We start from the raw sequence: 20940 nt of genomic DNA, 5'->3' as shown, positions 1-20940 counted from the left end.
CTAGCACCCCAAGTTAGGTCTTAGGGCTGGGCCGTCCCTGCCAAATTCTCAGACCCAGACCTTTTCCTTAAGCCTATGTCCTTCGCCATTGCCTGACTTCTTCAGGAGACCCAGAGAATCAACACTCTGATCAGGCATGCTCTACCCTTGAGTGCTTTACTTGCCTTGGGGCTGGGGAAGCACCTGTTTAAGAAAGTGAGAGCCTCAGAGGGCCTCTCAACTCAACAAGGTTGAGAAGGATCTCCAAGCACTCACAGCTGCAAGCATCACCAGACAGCCAGCCCCCATCCAGGGAAGAGAGAACACTTCCAACTGGAAAAGCTGCTGCTCCCCCAACACCAGAAGCCTCATCGTGGATTTCCAGAGGACCCAGCAGGCCTTGTGTTACAAAGAGAATTGCTGTAGGCTTGGGAGAGCTATCTGGATGAGCCCTTGCTTACAGAGTGGGGGAGTCTTCACTTTCCACACCGGCTCTTGCTGAGTCTGTTCTTTCCATATCATTCTCACTATGTCAATACGTTTATCACGAAGTCCCAGAAGGCAGAATTCTGCTGGGTTGGGCTGCACGTTCATCTCAGACCCAGGGTTCTAGGCTTCAGGCTTTCTTGTTCCACCACGAAAATTAGGTACTGGTTTGGACGAGGAAATTCTGGGGAAGGAGAACTAGTGGAGGTATAGGCTCTGGTTAGGCGGTGAGAGCCCCTTCACAGTTCAAGAAGCTAGTACCTGCCCACTTCTTCCCCACGAATAGCCCGACTCCTGGTAAAGGATGCATGATGCAGACTCTCCCAAGCAGTAGCAATGCACCCTCGATCCCTTACTACTAAGGGCTATTTCCAGGCCCCTCTTGAAAGGTTAGTGGGAGCCCGGAACAGAGAGGCAAGCTGCCGGACCCTACGGAGCACGCCAAGGTGGGTTATTGGTCCCCTGCAAAGGCGCCCCTATACTGAACACTCGGTGTGCGCCGCAGAAACCCCCACACCTCCAGGAAGGTCAACGCCCCAGCCTCCTCCCAATTTTGGCCCAGCCCAGCAGTCTCTCCGGGACATAGCGCAAACACAGGAGCTGGAGGTGGCATTATCATTAGTCTCTGGCCCCTAGTCCCTCCCGATCTTCTCAGCGACGTGGGAACCCGACTGAGGAATCCCGGAGGGTAACCGGAACCGCCCTCGATGAGGCCTCTCTAGGAAATTGGGAATTTCACATGTCGCTAGCAACTCAGTTCACGTTTATTGGCCTGAGAACAAAAAAAAAAAAAAAAAAAACCAAAACCGGAAGATGCCCTTAAAAAACGTGGCGGCACTCTAGTCACTACAGCTGCCTCAGTAGTTCAAGAAACTTGGCATAGTCTTCGGCCACTGACTGGCCTTCACAAAACGACTCCATCCGGTCCACTTCGGTTCTTCGAGGACAGAGCTACCTGCCCTCAACTATAATGGCGGCGCTGCCCAATTTGGCTTCTTGCCCCTAGGGAAGATGGCTGCCAGGTGGCTTCACTTAGTTTCTCACCACCCCGGAAGACGGGGACCGGCGATTGGGCGGCGCCCGAAGGCTCCGAGAAGAAGGCCCTTGGCGGTTGGACAGTGCTGGGTAAGGCTGGTTTTAAAGGAGCCGGAGGTGGGAGCCGTCGAAGACCCGGGATCCGCGGGAGGCGGCGGTGAGCGGCGCGCGGGGGAGGGCACCGAGCGGCTGGAGAGAGGGCGGGAGGAGGGAGGGAAGGAAACATTTGAACCATCTGGTCCTGGGCTGGGGAGAGCACTGGGCGGGGAGCCGGGGAGGGGTGGAGGATGGGGTCTGTGGGTGGGACCTCCCGAGATTGGAGTGAAGGGGGTATCTGTTTGACAGTGGATCCCCGGGGATCCGGACTGAGTTCGTGATGCTCAAGCTCGGGCTGCCCCTGTCTGAGTGGAGCTTTGCGGAGCCCAAACTTACAGGGAGAGGAGGATCCTCGCGGCGTCTGATTGGAGGAACCGCGCTGTAGGATTCTTTCCACAGGGATCCAGTGTAGGGGATCTGGTGGGGCGGGGGGTGCCGTCGGTGTGTGAGAGTATTGCTTCGGAGTTCTCGGCCACTCGCTGGCAGTGGATGAGGATTGCAGAGGGGTCCGGCAGAAAGTGAGCCTCCCAGGACCGGGATCCCAGCTGATCCCGGGGGATCTCAGGGTGGATTCTTCAGGGACAAAGGCCCCACCAGGAGGCTCGGGCCGTGGGAGAACTGGGGCCGCTGCAAGCCAGGTTCTCCCGGCAAGTGCCAGTCTGGGCGCGGGTGATCCACTGATTTCGGGCGACGGCAGCGGGAAGACACTCGCTCCGGACGGCCAGCCGGGGGCGCCCTTTTACGCCCCAAGGCCCCGGCCTGTGGGCTACCGGGAGCCTTGGGCGGACCATGAAGGGCGGAGCCCCAGGGGAGGGGCTGGCCCTCACTCCCCGCTCCCCCGCTCCCCCCCCATCCCAGGCTGCAGCCTGGGATCCCCCAGGGACTCCCCGGAGCCGCCGCTTCCCCCATGGACTTGCCCGGGGACTCCAGGTGAGAGCGCACCCCGCCCGCCTGTCTTGAGCACGGGAAACGGGGAGCCTGGCGACCGTACCGGGGAAACCACAGAGCTAACGACAGACCCAGGCGACTGTCTTCTGCTTCTCTCATCCTCCAGCCCACCTGGCCGGCCACGTCTGTGCCGCCAGCCCCTGGCTCGAGCATTATGGGGAGCCAGGAGCCCCAAACGGCCGAGGCTGCAGTCTCTGGCAGCCCCTTCGCCCTTGGAAAAGGCCTCTCGGCGGGTCCTGGCTGTAGTGCTGGAAGATGTTATGGCTGCCCGTATGGTGAGCCCCCTGAACTGAAAGGCCCCCTTCTTCCTCAGGTCCTCTCTTCAGTACCAAGGTGAAAGTAGATCACTAGTGAGGATAATTGAGGTCCAGATACCTCATTCTCACACCCTGCTCAGGCAGTCTCACTAATACTAGAGTTCTGCTTAGCTCTCAATCCAACCTAGATTTGGGCAGAGTCTCTGGTGCCCATTCCCCACTATCAACCCAGCATTGGTGGGTTCAGTGGTAGAATCTCGCCTGCCCCACCATCAACCCTGTTGGGCTGCAACCACATCTCTACACTCTTAAGTATGAGAAACCCTTGCTTTCTTCCCGGGCAAACTTTTAGGCTATCCTTGGGAAGCAGGCTGAGGACTTTGGCTCCATTGCACAGATTAGAAAAACTGAAGCCCCAAATAGGGCAGTGACTCACCCAAGGTTACTCTCTCCCTTTCATTTCGCCAAATAGCCAGGGTGAGATTACTGCAGCTCAGGACACTGCAATATCTGGCCCCTGATTCAGTTCAACTCACTTCATTGGGTTCTTAAGTGAATTCTAGCCACAGTCTCTGTCACTTTGATGGCACAGGGCACTGTTAGGTTCAGGGAGGCCCTGTCCAGTCTGACCTCAGTCCATCACCTTGCTCTTGACACTTTCTCCTCAATTAGGTTCCCCTGGTGCCCCAAGAAGAGACCACCACCCCACAACACCGCAGCAACCGCCGAGATTCTGTCCGAAACCAGCCTCCTGCCTCGCCATCCCAACAGGCTACGTGGTCCTCGCAGACCAGGTGAGCATGGCAGGATAGAGGGTAAACGGGACACAACTGAACCCCTCTGATATTCCTGTGTCCTCTCTAGGCCTCCCGACCCACTGCACTTATGCCGAGAGCCCTTGAGCCGCACCCACCGGCCCCCTTCTACCCTGAGACGGAGATCAAGGACAAGCCCTGGCCCAGAGGAAGGCCCTTCACAAAAGGTGGACTGGGCCCCCCAGCCTACTCTGGTGGTGATGCTAGAAGACATTGCCAGCTCAAGACCCGCAGCTGAGGTATGAGTATTTTGGGGTAAGGATGTCAGGGCTCGTTCAGCTGGGATAGCTTTTGCTCTGAGTAAGGAGAATATTATTTTAGATGGAAGACATCGAGGAAAGACCTATATGGAAAAGTCTTTGGTGTGAACCCCGGCAGGCCTTTGGAGACTTGAGAGGGTCGGAATGTGGGTAGCTAAGAAGGCTGAAGGGGGCTTCCTTGCCTCCCCCAAAACATTCTTTGTTTACACCCAGGGCTTTGCTGATGAGACTCCCAACTTCATCATCCCAGCAAGAAGGTGAGAGGGCTGGGGAAGGAATTATCGAAATGTCCAGGCAACACCTGTTACCCAGGCAACTAGAGTTAGGGGCATCAGAATTTACTTGTCCAATCCTTCCTTGTAGCACCTTCAGAAGCCTTAAGGGACAGGGGAGGTGCTGGCTCAGGTGGGATCTGGACCTGGAAGCTCCCTCAGCCTTTACCTTCCCCTTAACCCCAGAGCCAAGCCCATGACCGTGGTTCACCAGCCAATGCCTCCGTCCAGGGACCTGGATCCCCCATTCCAGCCATCTGCCTTGCCTGAAGACCCTCTGGAGAGCCCACCAGGAGGTAAGGACTCAGAGGGATGAGATTTAGGGCTCTGGAAAATCCTAGCTGAGTTTAAAAGTATCAGAGGCAAAGGTGGGGGTGGGGTTTAACTCCTTCCCCTCAGGGAGCTCAGTGCGTGAAGTTGGGGTGTAGACTTCAGAGGTCTGAGGTTCAATTCCTCAATTTAGGACTTAGCTTTTTAGGGGTGGGCTTAGACTTCTGTGGGCAAAGTTTAGTGTTTGGGGGAGGAGCTGAGGCTACTGAAGTAGGGCTTAGACACCTGCAGTTGAGGAATGCCCATCTGAGCCTCTCCTTTCCTTAGCCCCGGATCCTGTACTGGAGCCCCCATCGATCCCACCGCCGTCCAGCCTTTTACGCCCCCGCCTCAGTCCCTGGGGCTTGGCTCCCCTCTTCCGTTCCGTCCGCTCCAAGCTGGAGAGCTTTGCTGACATCTTCCTCACACCCAACAAAGCCCCACGGCCCCCACCCCCATCACCTCCCATGAAGTTGGAGTTGAAGATTGCCATCTCAGAGGCTGAGCAGTCTGGGGCTACTGAGGACACTGCATCTGTCAGTCCCCGGCCCCCTATCCGCCAGTGGCGGGCCCAAGACCACAATCCCCCAGCACCTCTTTCTAAGCCCTCTCTGGGCCGAAGCCACTCCTGCCCCGATCTGGGGCCCCCTGGCCCAGATACCTGCAGCTGGCCCCCTGCTCCACACCACCCGAGCCGGTCACGGCTCCGGCGGCACACTGTGGGTGGTGGAGAGATGGCCCGAGCCCCACCACCCCCTCGGCCCTGTCTCCGGAAAGAGGTCTTCCCTCTTGGAGGAGCGGGAGGCTCTCCTCCCCTCATCACATCTTGTTCGTCCACCGCATCTACTTCCTCCTTCTCTGAACCTGCAGAACCCAGGTAGTGCTCTCAATAAACCCTTCTTAAAGCCCTGGCCACAGTCTGGGCCCAGCCTCCTTCCCTACTATCCAGTGGGCAGGAGATGGGGATATTGCTATGAATATTATTTGTCCCTGAGCCTTGACCTTATCTGCAGGTTGGGCTCAACCAAGGGGAAGGAGCCAAGGGCCTCAGAGGACCAGGTGCTTTCAGACCCTGAGACCAAGGTAGGAGTAGAGATGGGGGGAGGAGACAAGTGGGACTCTGAGTCCATGCTGCACCCTTATCCTCTGCCCTGTTTTTGCAGACCATGGGAAAGGTTTCTCGATTCAGAATACGCAGGACACCAGTCCGTCCTCAGCCAAACCTTACACCAATGGGACTGCCTCGACCAATCAGGTGAGTGGCTCATTGTACATGCAGCTGCCTTGGCCAAATAGGTGTAGGCTTGGACCCTCTGAAGTGAAGTGGGGCTCTGTCTTCTCTCAGGGAGGAGTCAATTTGGTCTGAACATGGTTTGCACTTAGAACTATATGTCTGTCTCAGGCAGCACTCCTGGCCTCAGTGTGTCTCAGAAACTAAAATATAGACCACACCTTGCTTATCCTTTTTTCAGGGCACAATGGCCCTGGGTTTTTCAATGGCCTCTGCTCTTTGCTCCCAGGTTGAACAAGAAGGAGTTCAGCTTAGAAGAAATTTATACCAACAAGAATTATCAGTCACCTACAACCAGGAGGTGAGAAACTCTGAAGGCTTGGGGGTAATAGAGGGAAGGCTGGAACCAGGGGCCATGCTGGTAACCAGCACCCCTCCCTGCCTGGTCCAGGACCTTTGAAACCATCTTTGAGGAGCCCCGGGAGCGCAACGGGACTCTGATTTTCACCAGCTCCAAGAAGCTTCGGCGGGCTGTGGAATTTCGGGACAGCAGCCTTCCTCGATCCCGGCGGCCATCTCGTGGAGTCCGGGCTGCAGCTGGCAGGACCCTTACCTCCAACGTGGCCCCCAGCCCAGATGTGGGACCTCTGCTGCAGCAGCGGCTGGAGGAGCTGGATGCCTCGCTCCTGGAGGAGGAGGAAGTGGATAGGGAGCATCCCCATCGGACCTAGGAGCTCCATCTGTTTGTCCGTCCATCCTGAAGCATCTGAGGCAGTTATATTTTTTTCTTTATATTTCTAGTAAAGTTTTCAATATGTTTCTGATTCTTTTGTATGTCTCTGGCTAAGTTTGAGATTGACTGACAGTACCAGCTGATGTTTTTACTTTGGCTCCCAAAGACTGGGAAATGGGGGAGGTGCCAGGGAAGGCAATGAGGGTTTGATACGGGAAGTGGGGGAATGGTCATCGGACATACTTCCTTGATTTAAGAATTTTCCTGTGTGGAGGGATACTTGAGAATCTGTTCCAGAAGATACTGGCTCTGGACCCTGGGCAGGGTTCTCTAAATTCACTTACATCAAGGAGGAGACTGAAGGACCCAGAGTGGACCAAGGCCTTGATCAATATGGCCCTGAATTCCTCTGAACATGCAGGTCAGGATTTGCTTCTGGATTCAAAAGATAAGAGTAATCAGCTGTAATTGAGCACCTACAACAACCTGTCATATGTACTTGCCCTGCAGATAGCACTATGGGAGGGAATTATACCCATTTTACACACAAGCAAGCTGGGGCACCTGGCTGGCTCAGTTGGTAGAGCACGTGACTCGATCTCGGGGTCGTGAGTTTGAGCCCCACATTGGAGGTACAGATTTTCTTTCTTTTTTTTTTTTTTTAAGTAAAAGAAGGAAGCTGAATGTGTAATGAGATGTCCTTGTTAAAATGGTTAACCCAGGCAAGCAGAGGCCAGAAGTGGCATTCTCCATCTTTGGTAACTTAGGGCCAGAACAGAGCAGTGGCTAAGAGCACAGTTAAGGCTTCTTGAGCCCAAATCCTGTGTAGGAAATTCAATGTGTATTAATTCCCCTCCCCCTCTGTAAAACGGGGCCAATATCAGTACCTTCCTAAAAGAACTCTTACTGTCAAATGAGTTAATATGTGAGAAAGTGGCCGTGGCCGCACACAAGTGCAAAGTGTTTCCTATTAGCACGCGGAGACCACTCTCCCACGCAATGAACCGATAATGAGGACGCAGCTTCCTTCTAGCGCGTCTGGTGCTCGCAAGGCATGCCGCGTGCTCCAGCCACCCGGCACCGAAGGGATCCCGCTGAGTTGCCAGCCGCTCAACAGTACTGCCAACGCGCGTGCGCGAGAAAGCCAGGCGGCCTGTGGACTTAAGGCAAGCGGCAGAAAGGGAGAGACGACGTAACTTGCTTTCGAGAGGCACTTTCCGCGGCCGCACGCCGCCCAGCGGCCAACCGCCTCCTAGAACTTGCGCACCACCTCCTGGCTCCTAGTCTCGACGCTGTCTGAAGGCGGGCCAATGAGCAGAGAGCAGGAAGAGGCGGGGTCACCTGAGGGGCCGCCCCAAGCGCTTACTTCTAACCAGTCTAGTCACAAGACCTGATGAAGGGCGGGGCTAATCTGACGTATACCCAATCCAAGATTTGAGGGCGGTTACATATTACCCATTCCCCGGAGCTTGACTCCGCCCTTCTCCTTGACGTACACTTCTCAACCTATCAACGACTAAGCTTGTGGAGGGGTGAGGGGAAAGGGGCGGAGTGTGGGAGGAGGCCGAGAGAGGAAGGAGGCGTAGGCTGAGGAGGAAGAGGGAGGAGGGGCAGGGAAGTCCTGACGAAGAAGAGGCCCAGGACTCCAAAGGAGACAACAGGAGGGTGCGCTGGAGCTACCCCGCTGCCCAACGGCTGTTCCGGATCCCTTACGGCGCAAGTCAGGCAGAGACGGAGGAAAGGAGGAAGAGACTTTTATGTCGGCAGACAGAGAAGCTCTACCCGTCACCGTTGCCTCACATCCGGGGCTTTGGAGGGCTGGACCCGCGGCCCCGCCCCCCCCCTCGCCTTTCATGGCGACCGGAGGCGGAGGCTGGAAGAGCTGGGCCTGGAGGAGGCCCCTTTAAATCTCCTTAAAGGGGCGGCCACTGAACTCGGCAGACTACATCGGCAGCCTTAAAGGGGAAGCCATCGAACAGAAGCTTGACAAATTGAGAACTGTGCTGTTGGGAGAGCTGGAACGAGTGGGGATTCTCACCGCCGTTTCTCTCTCACGCAAGAAGTCCTTTAAAATCAGCTTAAAGGGGAAGTGGCCGCTTGTGGAGGACCAGAAACTTAACTCCCGGGCCCTTAAAGGGGCGGCCTGCTGTTTGGAGGACCCTGGACTCCTTAAAGGGGTGGCCTCTTTTAGCCGGAGGACTTGAGACACTTTTAAAGGGGAGGTCTACGTTTCGGGGCGAGCTTTCGGTCCCTTTTAAAGGGGTGGCCCTTCCTCTTCCTCGGGGAGACTTGTCTCGACCCCTGGCAGGGGGCGGCCACTGCACTAGGCCGGCTGGACACCATCGGGTCGTCTTAAAGGGGTCAGGGGCTGGACAACTTGAGGCCTCGCCTTAAAGGGACGGCCGCTCCGTTTTCGGCGTCTCGGCCCCGGCGGCCCCACAGGGGGGGCCCTCGGGCTTGTCGCCCCGGGGGCGGCGCCGGCTCCCCGGGCCTTGGCCTTGGGGCAAGCTCGGGGCCAGTAGATCCTGCTTTAAAGGGGAAGCCGTGGCCTTTTCGTCCCTGTGCAGCCGCCAGCGCCGCGCCTGCGACCCCGGGCCTGCGGACAGGTCGCTTCGGGCCCCGCCGCCTCCGGATGCGGCGCTGAGGGCGGTCGCCATGGAGACGGCAGCGGCCGCGGCTCCGGGCCCGGGCTGGGCCGCTGAGGGGGAGCGGCGGCGGCGGCGCTGCTCGCGCCGAGACCGAGACCGGGAGCAGCGGCGCCGCCGAGGTCCCGGCGGCGACGCGCCCCGGGCCCTGTTGGCCGCCCCGCGCGGCTCCTCGTCGTCCTCGTCGCCGCCACCGCCGGCCAGGCCTTGGTCGTCAGCTTCGTCTGGAGAGCGGCCCGGAGGCCCGAGACGACGGCGGCCCCGTCCCAGGCCTCGGCCCCCGCGACCCCGAGCTCGGAAGCGGCCTGCTGGCTCGGGCAGCCGCGGGGAGGAAGAGGAGGAGGAGGAGGAGGGGGGCGCAGACGATGGGGAGGCCGAGGAGGAGCCTGAGGAGGAGGAAGAAGAAGAGGAGGACTTGATCGATGGCTTCGCCATCGCCAGCTTCGCCAGCCTTGAGGCCTTGCAGGTGGGGCCTGGTGGGGCTGGGGACCTTTGGGGGCTTCAGAGGGGCAGAGAGAAGGGTATCGTGCCTGGAGTGGGTGGAGTTGAGGGGGGAATGCTGGCACCCCAAACCAGAGCAACCGGCTCCTCTGGCCAGGCCTCTGCCCCACCCTGGGGTGGGAGGAGGTAGAGTTAGTCTCCAGGGACCAACCAGGTTATCTGGTCTGAGAGCCACTTTGGTAGCCTGGTCACCCCCAGAGAGGTCGGGAGCTTTCCTTTCTCCATCTACTTTAGTCCCACCTCCTCCTCCACAGAAGGATGCATCTCTTCAGCCCCCAGAGCGACTGGAACATCGGCTGAAGCATTCTGGGAAGCGGAAGAGGGGGGGCTCCAGTGGGGCCACTGGGGAGCCAGGGGACAGCTCTGATCGGGAGCCTGGCCGGCCCTCTGGGGATCGGGCCCGAAAATGGCCCAATAAACGGAGAAGGAAAGAGGTGAGCTTGTCATAGATCCTTGTCCTTTAAACCTCTGGGCAGAACGTCCTTCACATAGACCTGTTTTTCATCAGTAATGCCACTGCCCATCGTAAACAGTGATTTTATTTTCTAAGGGCAAAGAAGGCAGAGCAAATTTGAGCCCTCTACTCCTCAGTCCGAGTCTGACAGAGACATTCCTAGAGTCAGACTTTTCTGCTTTTGGCTGACTCTGTTTCAGACATGTTGATAATTCAGAGCTGTATCAAAGAGATTTCACTGAATCGTAAATGAATTAGATAGGGTCTCAGCCCTCTCTCTTGAGGCAGTAGTAATCTCCCAAGAAAAAAACAATCTGTGAACAAATACCTAGACCAAAATCTGAGAAGCTATAGAAGGCAGAGGTCTGGGAGAGATGCTGTAGAAACCCACATGAGGAAGCCACTCATTCTGCCTGGGGGATGGGAGGAGGGTTGTGGTTAGGGAAAGCCCCCTAGGATGTCTTAGTCAGGCCTTGAAGGATAGTCATAATTGTGCTAAGAGAAGAAACGAGCCAAGTTGTTTTGAGCAAAAACACAGAGATGTGAGAATGTATTTGGAAGATAGAACATTGGGAACGGTGGGCACTAGCAGGAGAAGTAGCTGGAAAAGGATTGAGCGTGTCATGAAAGACCTTGAGTTCTTTGCTGGGGAGTTTAGACTTTATCCAAAGGCCTTGCCAGTCAGCCTCCCTTACCTCTGGACTCTGGTCTTTCTCAGGCCTCCTCCCGTCATTCTCTGGAAGCTGGATACATAGTAAGTGCTCTCCACCTGTACTGGTCCCTCCCCTCTCAATTCCTCTTTGGAAGTCCCCTCTCTACCTTGGGCCCCACTCTTCTTCCCTCTTGTGACATCTCTGTCTTTCCTTCTCCCCAGTGCGATGCAGAAAGCGATCTGGACGAGAGGGTGAGTGGGGGTAGAACTTGTGGGGTGGGCAGTGCTACAACTTGTAAAATGTACTGCAGCTTAAAGGTCTCCTATGTGCAGCAGACAGAGCCTCCCCTTGAGTGGGGAACATAGGTTAGGGTGGGCCAGGATTGAATATGGGGAGGGGGAGGGAGATTGATAGGGTAAATGACTTCTTTTCTTTAGTAACTAGCGCCAGTTGACCAAAGAATAGAAAGCCCATGTTTTGGTATCCCACGTTTTTCAAAGCCCTTGGAGATACCAGTGGTTCTCCACAGAAATCCTAGGTGACTGTGAAACTAAGCTGGTCCTTCCTGCTAGCAGTTAGTCTGCTCTCACAGATTAGAGTCCCAAGCAGAGATTATGGCAGCGAAGATTCTAAACTGTTGTGGTCAGTGTCAGAACAAGTCTTGTAAATTAGATTTCAGTTTTTTCATCAGGCTTGACGTGCTTGTTTTGAAATAATGTGTTGTAGCAGTTGATGCTCTACTCCTATAACTAACTGAGTTTGTATTCCCTGATGTGTGTCTTGTTTTAGTTTAAAAAGTTGGCTGGACAGGGGCTGTGGTGAACCAGAGAGTTCTTGTCTGTCTAAAGGAGGTGACCACTGTCTAGTTCTAGCTAATTGTCATGCAATAATAGGAGCCAGTTTTTAAGAGAACCTGCAAGTCTGAGTTTTTATGAGGACGTCTTGCATTTATCAGCAATTAATTTTCAAAGATTTTGCTAACACTTGTGGACCAAACTGATCTGTAAGTCAGGTAGACATGTGGGCCAGCAGTTAGTGATCTCTAACATTTTTGCTTTGATGTGTCTACTTCTTTGCTATGTAAGTTCTATCTTGATTCAGTCCTCCTGGCCTAATTTCAGGCTCAGCTATCCTACCCTTTTTCCCAAGGATAGGCCCTCTGGAGCCCATAGTCTTTGCTGGATTTTAGCTAACCTGGTGAAATAGACTTCTTACCATCACTTATTCCTAGCAGGCTCTAGAGGCTGTTAGCCTTCCTGGGTTAGAGCCTTCCTGAGCAGAACCTGACCCTGTCCCTACCCTTCTTCCCCAGGTCTCCGATGATGACCTCGATCCATCCTTTACTGTCTCAACCAGCAAAGGTTGGTCTCAAGGGCTGGGGCTGGAGACAAGGGAGGGAAGTTGGGTGAGCATGGGCCTCAACTGAATATGTCTGCTGTCCTGTCCTCACAGCCTCGGGCCCCCACGGCGCCTTCAATGGGAACTGTGAAGCAAAACTCTCCGTAGTCCCTAAAGTGTCGGGCCTGGAGCGGAGCCAGGAACAGCCCCCAGGGCCCGACCCGCTGCTAGTGCCTTTCCCCCCGAAGGAACCACCGCCTGCACCGGCCCCTCGGCCTCCTGTCTCACCCCCTGCACCCCTGCCGGCCGCCCCCAGTCTGCCACCCCCACCCCAGCCCCAGCTGCAGCTTCGGGTCTCGCCCTTCGGCCTCCGCACTTCTCCCTATGGCAGCAGCCTGGACCTCAGCACTGGCAGGTGAGTGGTCCAGGGGTTTGGTCTGATCTGGAAGGACCTGGTCATTTTGGCGCCAACCCCTGCATTCTGTGGCTGGGACATGGGATGGTACCTGTGGGATGTGACTTGAAGAAAGGATTCCGAGGCTGAAAAGTTTTAGAGACACTGGGTGAAACAGATTTAAAGAAATTACTTGCTTGCAGGACTTACCAGAACCTTTCCACCCTACATTCACATGCAGGGAAATCCGCTTTGTGCCGTTTCTCAATTTTATTTGCTGGTGAGACCTTCTTGCAGGGCACATCTGCTAGGAATACTGTTCTTCAGAACATACTTTGGGAAATGCTGACATGATGATTAAGGGTGCTGGCTTTGGTGTCAGTCAGACCTGGACTCAAAATCTTGCTCTGCCACATAGTGACTGTGTGATTTTTGACAAGTCACTTAATCTCTCTGAGCCTCCATTTCCTCCTCCTGTAAAAAGAAATAGCAAGAGTACCTTCATCCTAACAAAGCTATTGTGAGGATTAATTATGAGTTAATGCAGTGTTTCCCAAAGTGTGTACGTGCATCGTCAGTGGTGCGTGAGATAATTTGAGCTGTTACGTGAGTAAATTTTTTTCAGTTGTTACTTGCTTTAGAAAAACATGACTAGTATCTCAAACCCTTGATTTCACATGTGTGGCTTGGGCGAGGCTAAGTGAAAAGTCAAGAAAGAGTTAAATTAAAGAAAGAAGTAAATGGTACAGGTGGTTGCACGGACGCAGCAGCAGTTGGGAAGGTGGTGTGACATGTTGGAGATTTGGATTAGCATGTAAAGCAGGTGCCAGCACTTGACCTACAGTAAGTGCTTGTTAAAGGGTAAGAATCACTGACACTATTATTATCATTATCGATGCTGTTCTATTGTTGTCATTCTCATTATTGTTCTTTTTCTTATTCTTGAGAAAACTAAGGCTCAGAGAGGGGCAGTGACTTGCTCAAGGTCACCCAGGGTGTCAATGGCAAGATGGGCCTAGAATTCAGGTCACCTGACTCCTAGGCCAGGCCAGGGAGGTGCTGCTTCCACTGTCTTAGGGTGGGAACCCAGGTGGCTTAGGTTGTAACTAAGCGGCAAAGTGAACGACATGTTTCGTGCTGCAGTTGAGTCAGAAAAGGGCAAGTCATGTGGCCAGAGACATCCGGGCAGCTGTGTGGAAGAGATCTGGAGAGGGAGAGCGTGGGGGTCGCTGGGTGTGGGAGGTACCTCAGTCTGAGGATGGGCTCCCTGGGCGGGGGTGGGGGTCCTGGGGGCCGGGTTCTACCACCTTCCATGTTGGAGAACCAGGGTCAAGGTATCGCCCAGGCTTCTGACCCCCTCCCGTCAGAGCTGGCACCTCCCAACCCCTCACTCATCTCCCCACTTCTCTCCCCAGCTCTTCACGGCCGCCCCCCAAGGCCCCGGCCCCTCCCGTGGCTCAGCCTCCCCCCTCATCATCCTCTTCGTCCTCTTCCTCCTCATCTGCCTCCTCCTCGTCCGCGCAGCTCACCCACCGGCCCCCGACGCCCTCACTGCCCCTGCCTTTGTCCACCCACAGCTTTCCCCCCCCTGGGCTGCGGCCCCCCCCACCGCCCCCCCACCCCTCCTTGTTCTCCCCTGGCCCCACCCTGCCCCCACCCCCACCCCTGCTGCAGGTGCCAGGGCACCCTGGGGCCTCAGCCGCTAACGCCCTTTCTGGTGAGTTTGGGGTCCTGGCCGGGGGGGTGGGGGGCCATGGCCCCGGGCTTGGGCCCAGTCGGCTTTGGGGCAGCTGGACCTCAGCAGACATCAGGGCTTGAGGAGGGAGTGGCTAAAGGCCAGAAGGGAAGGCCAGTCACCTGGGCCCAAGGAGGCTGACCTGGTGGCGACAGATATTAAAGCCTTCTCCCCCTCCCCTCCCACAGAGCAGGACCTGATCGGCCAGGACCTGAACTCTCGCTACCTGAATGCCCAGGGTGGCCCCGAGGTGGTGGGGGCAGGGGGCTCCGCCCGGCCCCTGGCCTTCCAGTTCCACCAGCACAACCACCAGCACCAGCACACCCACCAGCACACCCACCAGCACTTCACCCCTTATCCCCCGGGCCTGCTGCCACCCCATGGCCCCCACATGGTGAGCTCCTCATTGGGCTGGTGATGAGGCTCAGAGACTTGGGGGGAGGGTGTGGCTTCCAGGGGAAGATCATGGGTCCCTGGCTGGCAGCTTACTCTTCCCTTCTCTTCCCTAGTTTGAGAAATATCCAGGAAAGATGGAAGGCCTTTTCCGGCATAATGTGAGTGTGTGTGTGTGTGGTGTGTTATGTTGATGGATGCATCAATGCGTGTGGCCCTGACTGTTGGGGATCCAGTCTTCAGCTTCAAAAGCAAGAGCCTTGAGCCTGGGAGAGCTCCCTGGGGGACTTTAGGGTGGAGGCCAGAGGATTGATGGGCAGACGAGACGTGGGCTGCCCCTCCACCCCCAGCTTGGACTAGTCCCCTTCTCTCCACAGCCGTACACGGCCTTCCCTCCCGCAGTGCCCGGCCTCCCTCCGGGCCTCCCGCCGGCTGTCTCCTTTGGCTCCCTGCAGGGGGCCTTCCAGCCCAAGGTGAGCTCCCAATCCAAATACCACCACCTCCCACCCTGTACAAACCCAGACGCCCCAGATCCACATACCTTCTTCCGTTACCCCAAACCACGCCCATTCTCCTGTCCTCCCCTTGTGGACCTAGATTTCTTCAGAGCCTATGCACCCTCCCTGTCCCAGCCCCCAGCTTGGTTCCAGACCCCTTTTTATGCCTGGCGCCAGCTCTCCTGACTGATCCCTCCACTCCCCTTTCCCAGAGCACGAACCCCGAGCTGCCACCACGACTGGGGCCAGTGCCGAGCGGGCTTCCCCAAAAGGGGACACAGGTGAGGGGGGCCAAGGCAGGTCCTGGGGGAACTAGAATATCTGTTGAGGGAGAGCAGGGTTGATTGAAAGTGAACGACTGATCCCTGCCTTTAATACACGATCAGGGGCATCCCTGAGAATCTGACGAGAGGGAATTTCTGTAAAGGACAAGGTTTACCATGCATGAAGAATAGGAAATTTCATGAAGTTGTCCCAGAAGTGAGCTTACTAGGAGAGTAGTTTTTGTAGGAGTTTTCTAATTTTTCAAGTTACAAAATCCTTTTTTTTTTTTTTAAGTGACATCACGCCAGGAAGTCCTGTCCATAAAACAATGAATGAAAAGATAAGCTGCTCCTTTGTGAAGTGGCACAGGGAGCAGCCTTAGAGCCCACGGCTCTGGGAATATCATGAAAAGCACAGGATGTGTTTCCTAAAGGGTAGACTAGAGCAGAGATTTTGCAACCTCTTTTAGCAGCAGTGAAGGTTTTTTTTACTAGAGGAATCTTCAGCAGAGTCTCACTATGTAAAGCTGTTAGTAGGATAGGTTCTGAGATTGAGAAAGCTGCCTGTCTGCCTCCTCACTCCCCAGTCTTCCAAGCAGGGGCACGTCCTTGGGGCCTGGTTCAAGACCTTAGTGCTGGAGGGGAGATACCCAGAGTGGGAGAGATGGGGAAATCAGTCTTGACAGAGGCAGGCAAGGCCCGAGGGAGCCACACAAGGGCTCTGGTGTTTGGGTGGGGATTGGGGACTGTGGAGACGAGGTGCCCAAGACAGTAAACAGGTCTGAATCGCCGCCAATCTCTGCTTTGCCATCCCCAGATCCCCGACCATTTCCGGCCACCTTTGAGGGTGAGTTTGGTGAGGACCTCAGGCTGCATGAGGCTGCGGGCTGGTGTCAGGGTGTTTGGCTAAGGGCGGGTCTTGCTTGGGAATGAGCGAGAAGCCCAAGACGTGGAGGCAGCCAGATGTGGAACAACAGAAAGGGAAAGGCTTACAAGCTACAGACCTGGGTTCTGATGTAACTGGCCGTGGGACCTTGGGCAAGACAGTTTATCTCTCTGAGCCTCAGTTTCCTAGGCTGTGAAATGAACCTAGTCATCCCTCAGTTGTAGGGATGATGAGTGGGGATGTTGTGTGGCAAGGCTGGGCCTAGGACCAGGCCTGGAGTGGGTGATGAGTGAACGTTCTTTCCTTCCCTTTCCCTTTGGTTATCCTTCTGGGGCGGCAGAAACCAGGGAAGTGGTGTGCCATGCACGTGCGCGTGGCTTACATGATCCTGAGACACCAGGAAAAGATGAAGGTACTGGGGCCGGAGGGCTGGGGAGAGCGAGAGTGGGCCAGCCTGAGCCCTGAGCATCTGCCTTTGGCAGAGCTTGGCCGAATTGCTTGGCTCTGTCCCGGTCACTGCCTGAGCGTTTTCACAGTTAGTACTAGGTTGTCTGGCTAACTAGGGGGAGGTGGTCTGAGAAGGCTCTGAGAGAGGCAGAGGCTAGGCACCCAAGCCCCTTCTTGGCGCCCGCCAGCCCTTGGAGGGGACCTAGGGGTGGAAGAGCAAGAGCGGGACTTCACCTGGCTCCTCACTCACCACCCCTCTCCCTGTCCCACGCAGGGCGACTCCCACAAGCTTGACTTTCGGAACGACCTCCTGCCCTGCCTTCCGGGGCCCTATGGGGCCCTGCCCCCTGGGCAGGAGCTCTCCCACCCGGCCGCCTCCCTCTTCACTGCGACTGGTGAGTCTGGCCAGCCCTCTCAGGGCCTGAGGTTCCCTGTCTATAGCCCAAGGCCCACCTTGCGCCCACTCAGCCTCACCAGAATCTCCCACCTCTCTGCCCCAGGTGCCGTCCACGCTGCAGCCAACCCTTTCACCGCAGCTCCCGGGGCCCACGGAACCTTTCTGAGCCCCAGCACCCACATTGGTAAGAGCCAAGGGCATGTTGGGCAACCCAGGCCTTGTCCCTGACTTCAGGAGTTCTCAAGCTGGGGATGGAAATTAGACTTGAGAGGCGGCTGGAATGGGGGTAGGCCTGGTTCCACTTGATTCGTGACCTTGGGCGAGTTACTCTAACCCCTCTGAGCCTTGATCTTGTCACCTGTGAAGTGGGATAGGGAAGGGAGAAGCGATTGCCAATCTCTGCCACCTCAGACACTGTCTCTGAAATAGCCAGTGGTAGGGGGTATAGTGTGCCACCTGGGAGAGGAGGGTGGAGGAAGGCTGTGCACGCCCAGGTGAGAACATAGTCGCTGGTTCCTAGCAGTCTTGTCAGGCTTCGTGGGGAGATTTAACTCGGGTCTGGGTAGACACAAGGGAATTGAGCCTGATAGCATAGGCTTAGGTGTTCCTGGAAGAGGAAGTTGTGAGATGTTCCCCTAGTGGGGTAGGTTAGTTGTTCTGACTGGCTATGTGCATGAAGTTAGGGTCAGGTTGGGAAAGGCCCTGCATGTCAGGTGGGAGGAAGCCAGCAGAGATCTTCGGGTGAATGGTTTGCTCTAGAGCCGGTCTGGGTGGCCGGTGTCGGGGGATTGTGGGGTAAGACCTTGACCTCTGGAGTCAGAGAGGCCTTGGGCTGGGGGTACCATTTACTGGCTAGATGACCGTTGGCAAGTCACTTCACTTCTCTGAGCCTGTTTCATCATCTTTAAGTGGGAGTGATCCTGTCTGCCTAGTGGGGCTTGTTGTTTGTGAGGTTAAACAACACGATGCATGTCAAAGCCTAGTGCCTTGCCAGGCCTAAGGAGGTGTTCAGCGCCTGGTGGTTAAAACCAAGACCCAAGCGGCCGAGAGCTCTGGGGCCTGCTTGCTAATAAGCTGCCTCTTCCCTGCTGGTCTTGGTGCCTGATCAGAGCCGGCTGCCGACGCTCTGACCATTCCCCTTTTCTCCCACAGATCCCTTTGGGCGTCCCACAAGCTTCGCCTCTTTGGCTGCCCTCTCCAACGGGGCCTTTGGAGGCCTGGGCAGCCCCACATTCAGTGAGTGCGGGTGGGGTGGGGCGAGTGGGTGGCTGTGGCAATGGGCTGGGGAGGGGGAGTTGTCCCTGAGTGGGGCCTCCTCCTCGTGGCTCCTGTCACTCCCTGCTTCGCCCTCTGTCTAGACTCCGGCGCCGTCTTTGCCCAGAAAGAAAGCCCAGGGGCTCCACCAGCCTTCGCCTCCCCGCCAGACCCATGGGGCCGCCTGCACCGCAGTCCTCTGGCCTTTCCTGCCTGGGTCCGGCCCCCTGAGGCCGCCCGGACTCCAGGCTCAGACAAGGAGCGGCCTGTGGAGCGGAGAGAGCCCTCTATCACCAAGGAGGAGAAAGACAGGTGTGCTTCCCCGTCCCCCGTCCCCCCCCCACTGCCCACACCCCTGGCCCTCCCTCCCCGAAGCCTGGTCTGGTCGCAGCCTGGTCAGACCACTGGAGTACCTCCATTCTTTCCCACAGGGACCTCCCCTTCTCACGGCCCCAGCTCCGAGTTTCTCCTGCTACTCCCAAGGCCAGGGCTGGCGAGGAAGGGGCCAGACCGGCCAAGGAATCAGTGCGGGTAAAGGAAGAACGGAAGGAGGAGGCCGCCGCCGCCGCCGCTGCCGCCGCCGCTGCCGCCGCCGCTGCTGCCGCCGCTGCCGCCACCACCGGGCCTCAGGGCCTTCACCTACTGTTTGAGAGGCCCCGGCCACCCCCTTTTCTGGGCCCTAGTCCCCCAGAGCGCTGCGCTGGCTTTCTGGAGCCAACCTGGTTGGCAGGGCCCCCTCGCCTTGCTAGGCCACCCCGCTTCTATGAGGCTGGCGAGGAGCTGACTGGACCAGGGGCTGTGGCTGCCGCCCGCCTCTACGGTCTGGAGCCTGCCCACCCCCTGCTATACAGCCGCTTGGCCCCGCCACCGCCACCTGCTGCGGCCCCGGGAACCCCTCACCTTCTCAGCAAGACCCCCCCAGGAGCCCTTTTGGGGGCACCACCTCCACTTGTGCCCGCCCCCCGGCCTAGTTCCCCACCTAGGGCCCCTGGCCCAGCCCGGGCTGACAGGTGAGGGAAGGGGAGGGGCGGGGGCCAAGCTCCATCCCCCTTTCCTTTTGACAAGGTCCTAGAGCTGAGGTTTCAAGCCAGGGCTAGAGGGCAGAGGTCATGACCTCACCAGCCATCTCTGAGGTCATGGAACCTGGGAGCAGAAGCCCCAACCCCCACAAGATCAAGCATCAGATGGACCTTGGGGTCACTGGGAGGGCAGAGGTCACAATCCTCTAGAGAGAGGGGTGTGTGTGTGAGTGTGTGTGTGCGCGCGTGTGTGTGTACATGTGAGAGAGGAGAGTGGGGGTCATTTCAGAGGTCATAGCTCATGATCTCCTGAGGTACACCATCGCCCCCTCTGAGGGCCCCTAGGCCCTTGGCCTGCCTCCCCAAGGGCTCACTAAGCCAGAGGCCAAAGTGCCCCCCCTCCCCTTCACCTACCACCCAAGTCCTCATGCCCTCTCAGGGCTGGGGGAGGAGGGGCTAACGGAAGGGGGGTTCCATGTACATATTTATCTCCCCTTCCACATAGCCCCCCAGACCTTTTGTACATTTTTACAGGGGTGCCCCTCCCAATAACCCCCCTTCCTGGTTAATTAAATCCTCAGACTGGTGCTGTGTTCCTAGCCTCTGGCCTCTCTGTGGGGGGAGGGGGGATTGTAGAGGGAAGAGCTGGGAGGGGACAGGCAGGAACCCAGGGCTTATCCCTGGAAATATGGAGTCAGCAGGAGACAGAGCAACAGGGGAAGGGACCTGGGTACCTAGGCTGGAAAGAAGGGCAAACGCTTCCTGCTTGGCTAACAGCCCAGGTCCCCCCCCCCCCCAACTTGTTCCTGTTACCTCTGTGTGCCACCATTCCCAAAAGGCTCAAATCTCTAAGCTTCAGACTCCACCTCTTAGTGGCTCAGTCCCCCTACTCCATTTCCAAGTGCCCCCAGGACTCCTGGGCCCTGCTCCCCAGAACCCTGTTCCCCAGAACCCTGCCCTAGGCTGGGGGGGTGGGGGGCAGAGAAGGTCACCATGTACCACACACCAAAGAAGGGGGTCGGCCCGGGGGTGGGCCACACAGGCAGCTTCTTCAGCAGCCTCTCGGCAGCAGTCCCAGCCTTCCCAAAGCAGCAGGCGCCCCCAGGCTGGGGCCCAACCTAGAAGGCAGGGGTCAATTTAACAAAAACATAACGTTGACTTTTTTTCCCCGGTGGGGCTTATTCTGTAACATGACTTGCGGATATTTATATAAAAATGAGTGTTACAATGAGGCCCCTTGGCTGCTCTTTCAGTGGGGGGGGGGGGGTCATCCGGCGGCGGGCAAGGGCCATTGGGTCAGGGAGGGATGAGGGAGGACAGTACTGCAGACAGGACATGTCCTGGAAGGTTCCCCTTCCCACCTGGGAGAGTAGTTATTTTACTTGTAGATGGATGAATTGGGGTGTTGGGCATTGACGTTTTTCACACATTTTTATATAACCCAGGGGTACATACTATACGGGTTCAAACCAGACAGAAGGATGGCAAAACTAAATTTCCCGTTCACCTGCCAACCCACGCAAGCCCCATGCCTTTTCTGAGGTAACCACTCTTGACCATTTGATCTACATTCTTCAGGCCCATTTCCGTGTGTTTACGTACGTGTACGTGTACTTGCGTAGTTAGAAAAAGATCTGCAGTTT

At 56.7% G+C, this 20940-nt stretch overlaps 2 protein-coding genes across 3 annotated transcripts; both read left to right on the top strand.

Moving 5' to 3' along the window:
* Positions 1–1349: 1349 nt before the first annotated feature.
* PRR14 (proline rich 14) lies at positions 1350–6512 on the top strand. 2 transcript variants are annotated; one of them, XM_019820686.3, is made up of 12 exons: positions 1350–1657; positions 2455–2526; positions 2651–2819; positions 3474–3595; positions 3666–3855; positions 4090–4133; positions 4335–4444; positions 4746–5334; positions 5471–5540; positions 5621–5712; positions 5978–6049; positions 6200–6512. In XM_019820686.3, exons 2-12 carry the CDS (start codon positions 2504–2506, stop codon positions 6417–6419), a joined length of 1701 nt encoding a protein of 566 aa, XP_019676245.1. In that variant the 5' UTR covers positions 1350–1657; positions 2455–2503; the 3' UTR covers positions 6420–6512. The 2 variants fall into 2 exon arrangements, with proteins under 2 accessions (XP_019676245.1, XP_006942206.1); XM_006942144.5 differs by having other exon boundaries at positions 1456–1657; positions 6140–6512.
* Positions 6513–7617: 1105 nt separating this feature from the next.
* FBRS (fibrosin) lies at positions 7618–20529 on the top strand. Its single transcript, XM_023246322.2, has 18 exons — positions 7618–9532; positions 9822–10001; positions 10740–10775; positions 10896–10925; positions 11987–12035; positions 12127–12427; positions 13822–14123; positions 14330–14535; positions 14651–14695; positions 14912–15007; positions 15244–15312; positions 16112–16141; positions 16521–16592; positions 16902–17022; positions 17128–17208; positions 18177–18260; positions 18383–18590; positions 18710–20529. The coding sequence occupies exons 1-18, from the start codon at positions 9077–9079 to the stop codon at positions 19290–19292; spliced, it is 2949 nt and encodes a 982-aa protein (XP_023102090.2). The 5' UTR covers positions 7618–9076; the 3' UTR covers positions 19293–20529.
* The last annotated feature ends 411 nt before the right edge of the window (positions 20530–20940 follow it).

Source organism: Felis catus, chromosome E3, assembly GCF_018350175.1.
Source record: "Felis catus isolate Fca126 chromosome E3, F.catus_Fca126_mat1.0, whole genome shotgun sequence".
NCBI lineage: Eukaryota > Metazoa > Chordata > Mammalia > Carnivora > Felidae > Felis > Felis catus.
The sequence above is the reverse complement of the archived record's forward strand: the minus strand, read 5'-3'. Positions and strand labels throughout refer to the sequence as shown.